The sequence below is a fragment of the Lissotriton helveticus genome, chromosome 9 (assembly GCF_964261635.1).
Source record: "Lissotriton helveticus chromosome 9, aLisHel1.1, whole genome shotgun sequence".
Lineage (NCBI taxonomy): Eukaryota > Metazoa > Chordata > Amphibia > Caudata > Salamandridae > Lissotriton > Lissotriton helveticus.
Window position 1 is genome coordinate 1194517980 of NC_136070.1, and position 16551 is coordinate 1194534530.

A 16551-nucleotide genomic window follows, 5' to 3' on the forward strand; every position below is an offset into this window, starting at 1 on the left:
AGGCCTCCCGCTCGATGGTGCTCCACCTTTGTTCTCTGGAGTAGCCTCCGGCTAATGAATGCCACTGGTTGGTCTAGGCCGCTCTCGTTCACCTGGGACAGGACGGCTCCGATGCCATGCTCGGACGCGTCCGTCTGAACTACAAACTCTCGGGAGTAGTCAGGGGGCCTGGAGGACTGGGGCAGTGCACATGGCGTCTTTTAAAGTTTCGAACGCCCCTTGGCAGGCGGAGGTCCAGCTGACTTTCTTCGGCTGGTTTTTGGAGGTTAACTCCGTGAGGGGGGCTACGATGCTGCCGTACCCCTTGATGAACCGTCGGTAGTACCCCGTGAGCCCTAGAAACGCCCGCACTTCCGTCTGGGTCGTGGGGGCCTCTCAGGCCCCGATGGCATCGATCTTGGGCTGGAGGGGGGCTACGAGGCCGCTTCCGACCTGGTGCCCGAGGTAGACTACGGACCCTTGTCCGATCTGGCACTTGCTTGCCTTAATGGTGAGCCGTCAGCACCGCCCAGAGGTGCTGGAGGTGCTCGGGCCAGTGGGAGCTGTACACTGCGATATCGTCCAGATACGCAGCGCTGAACCCCTCCAACCCCGCCAGTACCTGGTTCACCAGCCTCTGGAAGGTGGCGGGGGCGTTTTTCATCCCGAAGGGCATCACCCGGAAATGGTAGTGACCATCCGGGGTGGAAAAAGCGGATCTTTCCTTAGCCCCCTCGGTGAGGGCGATCTGCCAGTATCCACTGGTCAGGTCGAACCTGCTAAGGAACCGAGCAGCCCCTAGGCGATCGATAAGCTCGTCTGCTCGGGGGATGGGATGAGCATCGGTTCTGGTGACTGCGTTGAGCCCTCGGTAGTCACCGCAGAACCTCAGCTTGGGAACAGCGCCGGGGGCGGCTGCCTTCGGAACCAGGACCACAGGGCTAGCCCATGGGCTGTCAGAGGCTTCCACCACCCCGAGAGCTAACATCTTCGATACCTCGGCCTTGATGCAGGCCCGGACTCGGTCAGGGACGCGGTAGGCTCTGTGCCGTACCTGTGGACTGTCCCTGGTGTTCACGTCGTGGACGCACCAGCTGGTGACGCCGGGGGTGAGGGAGAAGAGGTCCGAGAACTGTCCCAACAACTGGTGACAGTCCTCGCGCTGCTCGGGAGAGAGGGAGGAGGAGAGACTCACCCCCTCTACGGAGCCATCTTTTTCTTTCGTGGACAGGAGATCGGGGAGGGGCTCCGTTTCTTCTTCTTCTTCCCCCATCGTCCGTGGCGAGGAGTAAGCTCAACTCGGACCGGGCGAAGTGGGGCTTGAGGCGGTTCACGTGAAGGACCCGCAAGGGGTTCCGGGGGGACTCTACATCGATGAGGTAGGTCACCTGGCTCTTACCCGTTCTACCACCTTGAAGGGCCCTGTCCACTTGTCTTGCAGGGCGCACAGGGCTCCACGGGGGCCATCACCCAGACCTGTTGTCCGGGCTGAAACTCGACCAGAGTGGCATTCTGGTCATACCACCGTTTCATTTCTTCTTGACTGGCCTCGAGGTTGGCCTCGGCCAGTTCTCGGAACTTCCTAGTCTGGTTCCGGAGGGCCAGAATGTATCGAAACACATCGGGAGGGGGCTCTGGGGCCGCCGTCTCCCACCCTTCCTTGACCAGGGTGAGGGGTCCCCTGACGGGGTGCCCGTAGAGCAGCTCGAAGGGGCTGAACCCCAGTGACTTCTGGGGGACTTCGCGGTATGCGAAGAGGAGACCGGGAAGGAGGACGTCCCACTTATGCCTCAGGGGCTCTTCGAGACCCATGATCATTCCCTTGAGGGTCCGGTTGAATCGCTCAACCAGGCCGTTACCTTGGGGGTGATATGGAGTGGTAAATTTGTACGTCACCCCACATTGTTACCAAAGGGACTTCATGTATTTCGAGATGAAGTTGGTCCCTCGGTCGCTGACGACCTCTCGGGGGAATCCCACCCGGGAGAAGATGGCCATGAGGGCCCGCCCCACTACAGGGGCAGTCACCGTTCGGAGGGGAATGGCTTCGGGGTATCGGGTGGCATGGTCCACCAGGATAAAGCGGTGTCCCAAGGAGGTCCGTGGGTCGAGGGGGCCCACGATGTCGATTCCCACCCTTTCAAAGGGGGTACTGACCACGGGGAAGGGTTGGTGGGGAGCCTTGCGCCTCCCCCCGCTCTTTCCGCTGGACTGACACGTGGGGCACGACTTAGTGGGCCTCCACATCGGAGCGCATGCCTGGCCAGTAAAAGTGGGTGACTAGGCGGTGATATGTTTTGTCTTGACTCCAGTGTCCCGCCAGGGGCACGTCGTGGGCCAGGTTCAGGAGAAAGCCGCGGAAGCGTAGGGGTACCACCAGCACTCGGCTTGACCCTAGCTCGGCGTACTTTTGTTTGCTATACAAGAGGCCGTTTTCCCAATAGACAAAGTGGGAGCCGGACTGGTCACCGGCGGCCTGCTACCGCGGCCCAACCAAGGATGGACAGGAGGTCTGTTCTAGGCAGAACTCTTCTCTGGATGGTCCTCCTTCCTGGCGCCACTGGGCCAGCTCAGGAAGGTCGTCCAGGCTCGGGGTCGGTTCGACGCCAGGGCCGAGGGGGACCTGCGTCGGGGGTGGGGGGGGGGAAGCTCTCCCCGTGGAACAGCTCAGGGGTCTCAGAGGGTTCGGGGACCTCGGGGGTCGCCGGTGCCGCCTCTACGGTCACCCCTTCGGGGGTGGCCCTTCAGGCGGTCATCGACCGGGTACTCACACAGGCCCACTCGGGCAGGCCCACCATCTCCAAGTGGGTCCTTTTCTCAACCCGCTGCCATGGGGAGCTCTCCAGATCGTTGCCGAGCAGGCAGTCCACGGGCATGTCTGAGCGGACCGCCACTCGTAACTCTCCGGAGACGCCCCCCCATTCGAACAGGACTTGAGCTATCCGGCAGGTGCGGACGGAGTTATCGGCTGCGATCACCCTGCAGGAGATGTGGGGAACAATCTGGGCTTCGGTGACGAGGTGCCGTTTAACGGCAGTGATACTGGCCCCAGTGTCTCTGAGCGCCCCTATGTGATGGCCATTGACAGTCACCTGTTGTCGGTATTTCTCTGTGTTATCGGGTAGGGGAGCTCCCGGGACCATCTCCCTATCACCCAGGTAGACTAACATCATTGCTGCGGGGTCCGCTCCCTCGAACTCTTCCTCCCCTTCCTCTTCTAGGGCTACTGAGGTGATGTGGCGCACTGGGGGCCCTGCAGCGGCAGGCTTCTTGAACAAAGGGCAGCGGGGGTCGTTGGCATAGTGTCCGGGTTGCTGGCAATGGTAGCAGGCTTGGCTGACTCGGGGCCCTGGCTTAGCTGGTGGAAACCCTGCGCGCGCTGGGGGAGGCGAGGTGCCGGGCTGGTTTCTGGGGGGGACTGCGCGGGAACCCTACCTGGGATCCCCTCTGTCTATTCTGATTCCCCCCTTCCCTCTGGCGGGACGATCCCTGTTCATTTCGGCCAGGATCTCCCCCGGGCCCCCGGGGGACTCTGGTGCTCACCCAGCGATCGGCCTCGACGGCCAGTTTCCGGGGGTCAGCCAACTTGCTGTCCAGGAGGTGCTGTCGGAGTTCCACAAAGCAATTCAGGGACAAGTGTTCATACGCAATGAGGTCGATGAGCCCCTCGAAGGTGGATACTTTGCTGCCCTTGATCCACCCTTCCAGGGCCCGGCTTTAGAAATTGACATATTCTACCCATGTGGTGCCGGGGATCTTCTTGCATTCTCGGAAACGTTGGCGGTACAGTTCCGGGGTGAGCCCATACCTTGTGAGGAGGGCCTCTTTCATGTGGCTGTAGAAAGTCTGTTCGGCAGACGGTAGGTCGAGTAGGGTGTCCCTCCCCTCGCTCAGGAATCTACCCCACAGCCTGGCTCCCCAATCTTTCTGCGGAACTCGATGGGAGGTAATGGCGACCTCGTAGGCCTTGAACCATTGCTGGATATCATCGTTTTTGTAATATTCTTTGACCACCTCCTTGGGGATGTGGACCTTGGGTTCCACCGGGGGAACGAACTCTCGGGTCGCTGCTGTTCGGTTGTCTTCATTCCGGGCCTTTAGTTCCATTTCCAATATGCTGCGCTCGTGCTCCAGCTGGAGCTTCTTTCCGTCATGTTCTCGCTGGAGTTTCTTCTCCTCCAGTTCTCCTTGCAGCCGCTCGATGGCTAGCTTTTTCTCGGCCAGCTTGAGTTCTACCTCCATCTTCAAACGGGGTAGTTCTAGCTCGTGGCTTCGGTTGCGTTCTCGGTCGGTCATCTCTTCTCGAGACAGACCTCTCTCTGTGCTGTGAGTCCGCGTCTGGGACTCTGCTCTTTCTTGTTCCGGGGCGTGGGTTTCGATCAGGGGTGCTCCCCCTCCATTGGCTTCTGTCGGTGCTGGAGGTTGGGCTCCGGTCTCCACCCAGGCTGTTAGAGCTTGTTGAAAGTCCTCTTTGGTGTTTAATCCCGTTGACGGGATATGGAGATCTTTGCAGAATTGCTTGAGCTCACGGTGTGAATAGTCCTTCAAAAGCTCCATCTGGAAGGTGGTCTCGTCGTTTGTGATGCTCATGGTTGCTCTTCGTTCGGTTAGTGTCAGTGCTGTACGATCCCTAGACGTAGGTTCTTATCGCGACGCTGCCACCAATGTTAGAAGGGGCGATCTCCGAGGGCCAGGTTGTGTTCACCCAGGCACCCCAAGTCCCACCTCTTCCACAGAACTTGCCGAGTCTTGGTTGTGAGGTCCTCACCGGGGAGGACTTCGGGTCTAGGATCGTACACACTGAGCTCACACCACACTATGAACAGACACCACACCGTTGGATTCTAGTAACAAGTTCTTTATATAAGCAATAAACAAAGGAAGCACTCGTATATACACAGTGGTCGAGGGACCACAAGGTCTGGGAGGATTCAGGAAGGGGGAAGCGGAACAGTCTTTTAGTCTCTGGGTCAGTACGCGGCGTACCCTACGCACAGCTCTCAATCCTCGAGCCGGGGGGTACGGGATGAGGGTCGTACTGGCTGCCTCACCTCCGTCGAGTTGGCTCGGTCGTGATAGTGGTCTCGATGTTCCAGCCGGACCAGAGTACTCCTCGAGCCGCGACGAGGTCAGCAGGGCTCGATCTGGAGAAGTTCGTGAGAGCCGCAACAGCGTCAGCAGGGCTCGATCTGGAGAAGTTCGTGAGAGCCGCGACAGCGTCAGCAGGGCTCCGGTGGTCTTAGAGGTCGAGCCGCGACAGCGTCAGCAGGGCTCCTATGGTTACAAGTTCAGCTCGAGCCGCGACAGCGTCAGCAGGGCTCCGGTGGTTACAAGTCAGCTCGAGCTGCGACAGCGTCAGCAGGGCTCTGGTGGTTCAGTTCCTTGAGGCGAAGGGGGAGCCGCGACAGCATCAGCAGGGCTCAGGGGTTCGGGATGAGTTTTCTTAGGGTCAGCCGCGATCAGATCAGCAGGGCTTCGGGTCCAAGATACAACTACTCGCTAGTTGTCGGGAGGGCCCAGTTATAGTCCTTTTGCTCTTTGATCTCCGGACCCTCGCCGGTGGAGGTCTCGTGCCTTGGGGGCTGGTCGTTGGCGAGGTCCGGCGGTTGGCTCTTTGATCCCTTTGAAAAGTGGGTCCGGGAATTCCCAGACGCCCAGCGGGTCTGGAGCCAGCCCTCGGGGAGGCCGAAACTGGCCCACAGGAGAGGGCCGAAGGTGTGACAGATACCAGCCCCTCAGGGGAGGCCGGAGGTGCCATCGAAACTCCCTGGCTTATCTCACTCGGGGAGCCCTTTACCCCCCATCCGGGACTGGCGCGCCTTTGGAGTCTGGGTTTCGCTGGGGCCGGGGTCACGCTAGGCCCAGGGAGACAGGGATGTCGGGAAGGGAAGATGGCGTCCGGACCTTGTGGGTATGCCATGTTAGGCGCTCGGAGCCGGACGTGGAGCGGGAAAGGCAGGCCTGGTCGAGATTCTAGGGGATCTAGGCTTAACTGGGGTAGGACGACCAGGCTCGGGGTGCAGGCTACACTAACTGGGAGGCTGCGCAGGGGACTCTGGGTACAGGCCTACGCTCACAGGGTGTGGAGGGACAGAGGTGAACCACGCCACGAGGCCGGGTCCAACAATTTCTATCTCAAATTAGTATATAGGCACCACTCAAACTTCTCCTTGCGCATCTGTTCCTGAAAGTGCTCAAGTATGTCCTCCCATGGGGTTTTCGTAGCATGCTTTTAGTTTTCGCATTCATACAATTGTACATTAGGGAGTTTCCGAATTAGTATGCAAAGACTTTAAAATGGGAACTCTTACTCATGAACGTTCACGTTACATCACAAATGATATCTTTTCTCACATTGGCGTTGCTAATCAACACAATGCAGCACTTTTAACTCTTTCAGACATTTTAAAGTTTTGACTCGGAGGGGGGGAGAGGGAAGTATTGTCTTTTAAAAAAAAAAAAATTTAAACTGTCACAGGCTTAACATCGTGGCTTCTCAAACATAAACCGTCCTCGCAGGCAGCTGTGGGCTGTTTGTCCTCAGTTTACAGATATACAGCAAGTACTGTGCTCTCCACATGATGGTCGCTGTTCAGTGCCAATAACTGTTAGCGACGATTTATTAAGATGGGATTTTAATTTATGTCTTATTGATTCAGGTTTACTCTTTGCTCCTTTATAATTTGCTGTATTTTAATGTTTGCAATAAATCTGCATGCACTTTACATTAGCTTAACTTGGTGGGGGGGAGGGGATTGTTGTGCTTCTCATGGGGTGACTGCTGGAGTGAGAAGCGCATGCTGCTGGTACTGCGACTGCTAGTCTGTGTGGATTGACTGTTTGCATTGTGGTCTTTTGCTTCTAATACTTCTACGTGAAGATTTCTCTCCTGTTGATCTATCCAAGGCCTAGGCATCTGCTATCGAAGGTATATTTGGTGACGTCATCAAAACTATATAGTGCCCACCCTGGCTCACTGATGTCTTATCTTTTTTCCACAATTTTGGTACAGATCCGGAGCGTACTGTCGGAGTTTTAGTAGTTGAGTGCTTCAAATTCTCTAAAAATACAAAACCGCATGAAGCTCTGATGTCTCTACCTAACCCTTTGGAGTTTAAGCTGTAAAAGAAATGCAACGGGCGGATGTCGCCACAAACCATCTCTCGACCTGCCTGGTGTGTTTACGGTCAGACCATGACCAAGTCATGTGATTGGCTCAATATACACCCACAGGCAATCAAGAAGAGTTGAGCTAAATGTTTTAGAGTGCAGGCCTGCAACAAGAAGTGAAGATTACCACTGGGGCTGCTAGAGCTCACCATCTTCACACGCCTGGAGGAGACCAAAGAAGTTTAAGAAACAGCTTCTAGAGGTCAGTCACCATGGTGCCCCCCCGATTCTCACAGTAACTTCAACCTCTGACCCAGGGTTACCTCTTGCTACTTTCATACCGGCTTTGCCGGTGAATTCACTCCTGGTACTGCCTCGGGAGCCTGCAGTTGCATCATCCTGTAACGAGCAGCCTCCGGCACGTATGCCTCCTTATTCCAACTTCCAGCCCCGCGGTTAGATCAAGTGAAATTTCGTAACACAATGTTTTGTGTTTTCTCTATGCTCCTCTGGCCCATCTTTAAGGTCCCATATGGCATGTCTACGTTTATGCCAACTCTAGCTTCATTTGGAGCTGACCCTTTGTCTCGATGCAAGCAAGTCCACTCTTTTCTCGCGGGTCCAAAAGTATGCAGATCTGTCCTTGCTGCCTCAAATGCCATTACCCTAGTCGCCACATATCCTCCCTTATGTGCTTGGACTCTGCCAACACCGCTGCTGGGTCATACAGGGTCAACTACAGCTTCCTGTGGAATAGCACAGATGCAGAAGAGAGGCTATAGATTATTGGAGGAGAAGTATCAGCAGGAACCTGCTCCTACCTATAGCCATCTATCCTTTATCTTTTGGGATCGGAATCTAATCCCTTAGATTTTTTTGGGACTGGAGAAGGGTTCCATCAGGTTTCTTGACCCAGCTGTTGGTTTTGCTGGCCTCACTTCAGCTAGTGGTTTGGAGACCTTCCCAGAGCTAGAGATGGAGTTCCCTTAAATACTTTATCCTGAGGTTGCGTCTTTCCACTCTGTAGTCAAGAAGGATGCAGAGGCAGGAGTTACTCCTGCCCTCAAATGAAACAAAACTAAATATGCCCACTGAGTTTCATAAGCTTTCTGGCCCAAACTTTGAACCATTGAGCCCTTTTAAAGAGTTGAAAGAAGCCTACTTCGGCTCCTACAGCAAATTGGTTTCAAGACACTATCTCCTTGCCCCTTGCACCGCCTCTCCCCTTCTTGTCCAAGAGCCTCGAATATCTGTATTCCATGGATACCGCAGATCATGGAATGGTGGTATCTCCTACCCTTCCTACTGTCAACCTCCCAAATCCTTCCCTTTCCATTGATCATGACTCGATTGTACTGCATGAAGTGGCAATGCTGTTTCTGAAGGGAGCAGTGGAGTTGGTGACAGAGCAGGATGTTGAAAAATGGTTTGAAATACTTCCTTTTTCCCAAGAAGGATTACAGTTTGCGTCCAATCCTAGACTTCAGGGTCATGACATGTTTTCCCCGGGAAGGATAATTGCAAGATGCTGACCCAGCTGAGATTCTGTTGTCTTTGCATGCGGAGGCCTATTTGGTATCACTCGATTTGCAGGACACGAAGTTTCATGTGCCGATCCTGCTCTCACAGTAAAGGATATCAAAAGGGGGAGTGAAGAGGTGGTGCCGCACGGCACCGAGGTGGGCAAATCCTCCTCTTATGAAGTACAAATAATCAACAAAGACCACCTCATGCGAAGTCAGTATATATTCCGGTGTTGATGGAATACACTCGGTGTGTTAAAATACCCCTCGCACACCAAAAGGGCCCTTGGTGTCATGCTTCATCATCGGGGTCTTCCCGCCCCCGCTGCGAGACGGGGCAGTGCTGCGACAAGCGACTACGCTGGAGCACCTTTTGTTTGATGTGGATACTATGTGAGTGAATAGGAGTGAGTGTCAGTGGGGTCAGGAGTGATGAACAAGGTAAAGTTAAAAAATACCTGGCCTAGTGGTAGAATTTTTTTTTTAATAAGCACTGGCTGGTATTGTTAAAAGGGTGATGCGGAGAGGTAAAGCAAGTTACTAGGCTTACTCTCCTGTGTGGTTCAACATGTTTCGGGGCGGCATGCCCCTTCGTCAGGACCGGGTATAGATCCCCCTGTCACTCACTAATATTATGCCACAATTAATGGGAGTGAACTAATGCTATTGTTATCAATGTGTATAAATATATTTTATAAATTATATAGATATACGTGTTCTAGCTCACTCAGAAATACTGATGTGGTAAGCCTGAAAGGACAAGAGCACATGATTAGAAAAGCGCGTATCCCAATGCGCTGGATTAATGGTTACCTGTAAAGGAAAAACACACACACGTGTAGGCTTAAGTACATGGCAACCCCGTGGGTTCTGGGGATGGCCATCTTGCCAGTCATAGTAGTTTTGGTAATAGTCTTTAAAAACACACACACCTTAGCCACACAAAACACAGTACAACACTGTAGGTTAGCTATCAAAGGAGGAAAATATACTCTTCAAAATACATACTTTTGAAAATAGGGAGTCAATGCCCCATGAGCCAAGGCTGGGCGAAGGGTAATTGGGGGTCCAACTGTAAATGGGGAAGAAATGAGGATGAAGAAAAAGAAAACGGTATTGCTAGGACCCGGTTTGCTAAAGGTATTCTTATTCAAGGGTAAAAAAGGTGGAGAACAAGAAGTCCTGGCCTTTTCTATCGGCTATGCCGTACTTACTCAACCCCCAGCACCTCGGTGCTTCCTCCTTCGTCAGCGGCTTCCGTGATAATGAGTGGCTGGGAAGGGGCGGTTGATTTATAGTGTGGGAGTAATTGGATAATGGCCGGTTTGATTGATTAACGACTGTAAACCGGGATAGGTGTGTCCACACGGTCGAGTTGTGGAACCCAGTTACTGAGGCGGCCTTTGTTAAGTGTGGGGCTGTTGGAAGACCGAGAGGGTCTCTGTGTTTCCGAAATGCTGAGTGTTGCCTCTGTAGGCCCCGTTATATTGCTCGCTCCATTAATATTAATAGTGAAGAAAGCAGACGCTTTCACTCGGGGCGAAGCGCCTACGAGAAGGACCGTTCGTGCTCTGTCTCCTAAAATCGTGCTGCGCTTGTGCGGAGGAGGAGCGCTAGGGGCCTTCGAGGAGGTCCGCGCGTGTGCGGGAGATCGCTGTCTCCTATGTTCGTACCACGCATGCGCGGGGGAGTAGTGGTATTCCTCCGCATGCGCGTACCGGTGTTTTTTGCGTATGCGCGATCGGTGCCTCTCCAAGGTTTTGAGAGCACTGTGTTCTAGACAAAATAAAGGGGATTGTGTTACAAATAGAGGGTTTTTTATAAGGGGAAGGAGGTGGGGTGGGTTGATTAGTTTAACATATTCATGGTTAAGCTCCCAATAAAGCTGGAGGTTCATAGGGGTTGGGGCTGGGATGCAAATGATACCATTATTTACATGCTTGGAATCTGACGTGTGGTAAGCAATCATTGATCCTGATAGATTCAAGCCCTGAGTTGTGACCAGGGAATTTCGTCTCTCAGGCCTGTCTGGTGGGTGCCAAGACGGTACACCCAACGTTGTTTCTTGGTGTGGACACACCTATCCCGGTTTACAGTCGTTAATCAATCAAACCGGCCATTATCCAATTACTCCCACACTATAAATCAACCGCCCCTTCCCAGCCACTCATTATCACGGAAGCCGCTGACGAAGGAGGAAGCACCGAGGTGCTGGGGGTTGAGTAAGTACGGCATAGCCGATAGAAAAGGCCAGGACTTCTTGTTCTCCACCTTTTTTACCCTTGAATAAGAATACCTTTAGCAAACCGGGTCCTAGCAATACCGTTTTCTTTTTCTTCATCCCCATTTCTTCCCCATTTACAGTTGGACCCCCAATTACCCTTCGCCCAGCCTTGGCTCATGGGGCATTGACTCCCTATTTTCAAAAGTATGTATTTTGAAGAGTATATTTTCCTCCTTTGATAGCTAACCTACAGTGTTGTACTGTGTTTTGTGTGTCTATGGTGTGTGTGTTTTTAAAGACTATTACCAAAACTACTATGACTGGCAAGATGGCCATCCCCAGAACCCACGGGGTTGCCATGTACTTAAGCCTACAAGTGTGTGCGTTTTTCCTTTACAGGTAACCATTAATCCAGCGCATTGGGATACGCGCTTTTCTAATCATGTGCTCTTGTCCTTTCAGGCTTACCACATCAGTATTTCTGAGTGAGCTAGAACACGTATATCTATATAATTTATAAAATATATTTATACATATTGATAACAATAGCATTAATTCACTCCCATTAATTGTGGCATAACATTAGTGAGTGACGGGGGGATCTATACCAGGTCCTGACGAAGGGGCATGCCGCCCCGAAACATGTTGACCCACACAGGAGAGTAAGCCTAGTAACTTGCTTTACCTCTCCGCATCACCCTTTTAACAATACCAGCCAGTGCTTATTAAAAAAAAATGTCTACCACTAGGCCAGGTATTTTTTAACTTCACCTTGTTCATCACTCCTGACCCCACTGACACTCACTCCTATTCACTCACATAGTATCCACATCAAACAAAAGGTGCTCCAGCGTAGTCGCTTGTCGCAGCACTGCCCCGTCCCGGGGCGGGAAGACCCAGATGATGAAGCATGACACCAAGGGCCCTTTTGGTGTGTGAGGGGTATTTTAACACACCGAGTGTATTCCATCAACACCGGAATATATACTGACTTCGTATGAGGTGGTCTTTGTTGATTATTTGATCCTGCTCTCACATCAGAAGTAATTGCGTTTTGTGGTGGGCTTCATTCATTACCAAACTGGGTACTTCATTCTGCTCGACATAAACACCTCTGTTCTTCACCAAGGTCTTGGCTGATCAAAGCGGAATCACCTAAGGTTATGACGCCATCTGCAGTAGACTGCAGTTTTTTCTTTTCATCCTGAGCTTTCTGATCACCTGGACCCAATCTCACCTGGAGCCCTCACAATGTCTCTAGTTCATTCCGGCACTTCTGGGCACAGCCTTTCTCTGCACATTCCCTCCTCAGACATTCAGGTGATGGTTTAGTCCTTCCGGTTAGGTATGTAACTTCCAGTCCTGATCTTGCATCTACTAGATCTGCTTTTCCTGGTCACACATTTGGCACAGGACTCTACAGCAGTGTTTCCACATGCAGTGAGTGCAGCATGGGGGGGGAGGGAGTCTGTTGGACTCCACTATTGTCTTACCGTATGCTAAGTGTTAAAATGGTTAAAAAAAAGTGAGTGGCTAACCAAAGCTTCAGGTCTGCCCCCACCCCTAAAGACCCTCAAAGCTAATTCTCTCCCTCTGGCGTCGTGGGGAGAAGAAATGTCACTAGATGCTAGGGATAAAAATTTTAAAGAAACAAATATGGTAGATGTGCAGGCTGCCCAAGCATCAAGTCTATTTTCACCCCCCCCCCCCCTTCTCCCCACTCTAACCTCAATCTTCCTGCCTTCCTGGGGCCTAGAGCATTTGTCTCCCGTGGCAAGCAAAAGGCAGTTTGGATTCTTTTGGGTGTAAACTTTCTCTGGATAAAAACGATGCCCCACCTGTGTGGCTGGGCCTATCGCCAACCTCACGATATGCCCCGAAATGCAATGTGGAGACAACATTTTTGCTATGAAAATTGAGCCAATTTAGCGATGTGGGTGGCTGCTGTATTTGGGCTAGAGCTTGGCTGCGACCCAGAGAAACCTACTAAACCTAGACACTACTGAAAACTAGGTGGAGAGCCCAGGATGAAATGACTTTTATGGATCCTATTATGCTTTCTTACCAAGAATACCCTGCAGGCCTAACCTTTGCTGAAATAACTTTTCTGCCTATTTCGGAGGGTATGTTCTGGACTCTGCATGGATCCACAAAAATACTACCACCCAGCATTCCCACACTGCTCTCGATTAAAAACGGTATCCTACTTGCTTGTTTTTCGGGTTATCGTTCATGACAGGAAATGTCCAAACCATGGACCATGTGAAGACTATATTGATTTCATATGGGCTGTTTTGATCTGTTCCTGTCACAGGAATTTTAAGTTTGTGACCTGCTCTAGTGCTTTCTGTACTCATTCAATTGTGTCCTAGCATACTGATCAGCATTGTGCATTGGGGATGGCTAAGGCTTTCAAAACAAAACGTGTGGATCGGGATTATTTACAACCAGTGTAAGAAGCTTGCGTTTATAAGTCTGTAATTTTGATTGAAAACATTTTTGACTTGTGGTCTTTATCATCCTAAATGTCGTCCTTTTCTCGGGCATAACGTTTGCTATGTCGGCATCATTGTCCTTTTAGTTAACACTCCTATGGGCCACCAGAGTTTCCTGTCAGTCTTTAAACATATTTGTCATAATGCACGGACCGAACACGTAGTGAAGTCCTAGGATGCTACTCTAGAGCGGTGACTATTGGGGATTGAATCCTAAATTGCAGCAAATTAGTGTAAATATTAATGGCACTTTCTCAAATCTATATATGCTGATCTCTTGGCAACAGCGTTATTGGTTGTTTGTTACATTACGTGGGCCTCTTTTCTCCCAGAAGCCTCGCCTACAGTGTTTCTGTATTGCTTTTGCTCAGTTGACTGATTGGAACAGGATTTCTTTAGAAGATTCCCCCCACCTTCCCCAATCTGCCCTTCTCAGAAGGTGATGAGGCAGACCACAATTTGATCTCGGTGTAATATTACTGTTTTGTGTAGTTGATTTTTCAAATCCTCTAGATCTGATGTGAACTGTTAGACATTGAGTACCTGACTCATCCGCATCTTATCAATTTGCACTAGCTGGTTGACATATTGTTAGTACTTAGTGATTAGTGTATGAATGATAGAAGGTTAAAATATATCTAAAGAGATCCATTTCTATACATGAGCCATTGTCAAACTGGGTTTGCTGAAGTCTTTTTGCCAGTGCTGGCAATTCTCCTGTCCTTCATGCTACCAATTTAAGCCTTGAACATCCGTTTGAGTAGGGTGTGCTTATGCCTGATAATGTCATGAGCCAGAGTGCTTGGCCGAGGCACTCCCCGGATGGCACTGAAGTTCCGCTTTTGTGATTTGCATAAGTATCAAAGTGCATCTTGTTACTTCCCCTTTTTTATGATCGAATTAGTAGAGTAAATAGTCTGGGGTTGAATACTATATTGAGTACGGACAAGGCACTCATTAGTGCAGTTTAATTAGGTAGTACTTTTGTTTTATTTCATTAACTAATTACTAATTTTATGATTATCTTTACCGGTTTCCTTAAAACACATATTGCATTCAGCAATTTCATGTTGATTGCACAGTTAAAAAACAAACCATTAATTTATATAAACTACAGGTAAATTGAGAATAATTCAAAACTTTATTTGAAAAAGTGCATTCAACTCAATGCATTGCGCATTGTCCGGTGGGCCCTTAATGCATTAGGACTATATTCTTGAGCAGCATCGTGTTGTCGGTATGCGCTCTTATGGGATTCCCCACATGTGGTTTAAGGATGTATATTGAATTTGCTGCACCTTGCTTTAAGTTAAAACCTTTGTTATTCGCCCTTTGCAATTACTTGAGGTTACTCAGCCTAACATTTCAACATGAATAGATCTACAGGTGGTGCACCCCTCAAGAACCAAGCAAAGATAAACTAAGCTTTCCTGTATTCCCGCATGATTTCGGGCATTATGTGGGCCTTGGTTTTGGAAAGCCTGTATATTGTTTTATGATGCTGTAGAGCACACTTGTCCGAGATTGTTGTTGCATTAAAAAAATCCATTGTCTCAACAACCATGTAGGAAACTAAGGTAAAATAAGAATTCTTTTTTTTTTTTAAAGCAAATACTGTGTATCTATACTTTTTTTATTGAGAAATGGGCAGTGCCCACTTATGCCTACAAACAGCAAGATGTTGAATTAGGAAGAGCTTATAGTTCTAAAACTAAACCGCTTCTGTATGCAATTAAGTCCTACTTGTATGCCAGTGCATGCTGTCATTTGACAATCACCGAATTGGTGGTCTTTCTTGTATTTTCAGTGTTCTGTGTTTACATGTCCATTTAAGCTCGGTGTGATTTTCTTGCCTAATGCCACCCATATTGTCTGTTCTGTAGGAGGCTCTCAGTTTAAAATGCTGCACTTACCTGTAAATGGAACTTGTTATGAGCATCTGTTTGAAAATGAATGCTGTCATCTTAGTAAAATATTTCTTTTCATTTGTAGGTGATGCCATTAAACCATGTCCGACAAGATGTCGAGTTTCCTGCACGTGGGAGACATTGTCTCATTGTATGCGGAGGGATCCGTGAATGGCTTCATCAATACACTGGGGTAAGTCATGTTTTATCTTTGACTAGCCAACTTGCCCCAACTACCTTCTGTGCATTAATGTTTTGGCAGTCGCTGGGGCAGCTTAACTTGCATCCCGTCATCTTGAACCAGCATCACAGAAAATCTAGGGATTGCTTTATTTGTAGTTTTTGTTTGTGGTGTTTGGTTAGCTCAAAACATTAGTATATTCCCCTTACCCTACATTTTTAATTGTTGGAACTCTAGGGGCATTTTACATCTTGCCTTGATTACTTAATGCTTACTTTGAAGACCAAAGTGAGTTTATTTACGTGTTGAATGTTTACTGCTACATTTGTCTTGAAACTTTCTTGCTGACTTCAAATTACTCTGGTGCTGTGTGCGCACTCTTTTCGTGACTAGCACAAAATAAAATTAAATGTGTGAATGATCAGCTTACTTTCTCATGTGCAAAGCAGGGCCAAATTTACTGATGAAGATGAGCACACACTTTCAATCATAACTTGATTTATTTTGTTAATTTTTTTTTTCAGTGAATCGGTGAGTATTTGGTACGACTGAGCTGTTTTACTCGAACACTTGTTGGATGTTTTATTTTCCTGTAGTTTTATCTGGAATTGCGTGTCCGTGATACATGGCATGACTCAGAATAGTGCAGATTTGGCAGAGAGAACTGCTTCCCACCCTAGGCAATGGGAAGAGGTTTTGTTCTTGTAAAGAACTGTTACTCAGTATTCCAGCAGTCTTTTAGAGATGGAAATAAACGATTAATACAATTTTCACTATCTTCCTATGTTTTTTTACTACATAAACAAATGTCTATTACAAGATACTTGGCGCAATTAAAAGGTTTTAAATGATCTCATCCAGATCTTGCTTTGCAGATATGTCAAAATATCAAACTTCACAATTGGATATGCATACCTTGGTTCACAACTAATTGTCACTCCTCAAGATTCACAATGCTTAGGACCAAAATGCAATCGTACTAATTTGCAGTGTGTTTACCTATAGGTTAAGTGGCACATTCCATTGCTGAACTGAAGATAGGGAGGAGGGAGTGGGCGGGGGGGCAATTAGCAGGTAGCCCTCCAAATATCAGAAGGCACAGTTTTCGCATATTATTCCCTAATTAATTCTA

At 49.6% G+C, this 16551-nt stretch overlaps 1 protein-coding gene across 1 annotated transcript in view; it reads left to right on the top strand.

Annotated features, from left to right (window-relative positions):
- ITPR1 (inositol 1,4,5-trisphosphate receptor type 1) overlaps window positions 1-16551 on the top strand; it is a 1533308-nt gene that overhangs the window by 121063 nt on the left and 1395694 nt on the right. Inside the window, exon 2 of the mRNA XM_078661662.1 lies at window positions 15324-15431. Coding sequence (XP_078517788.1) covers window positions 15340-15431 — 92 coding nt within the window. The 5' untranslated portion in view covers window positions 15324-15339. The remainder of the gene's footprint in view (window positions 1-15323; window positions 15432-16551) is intronic.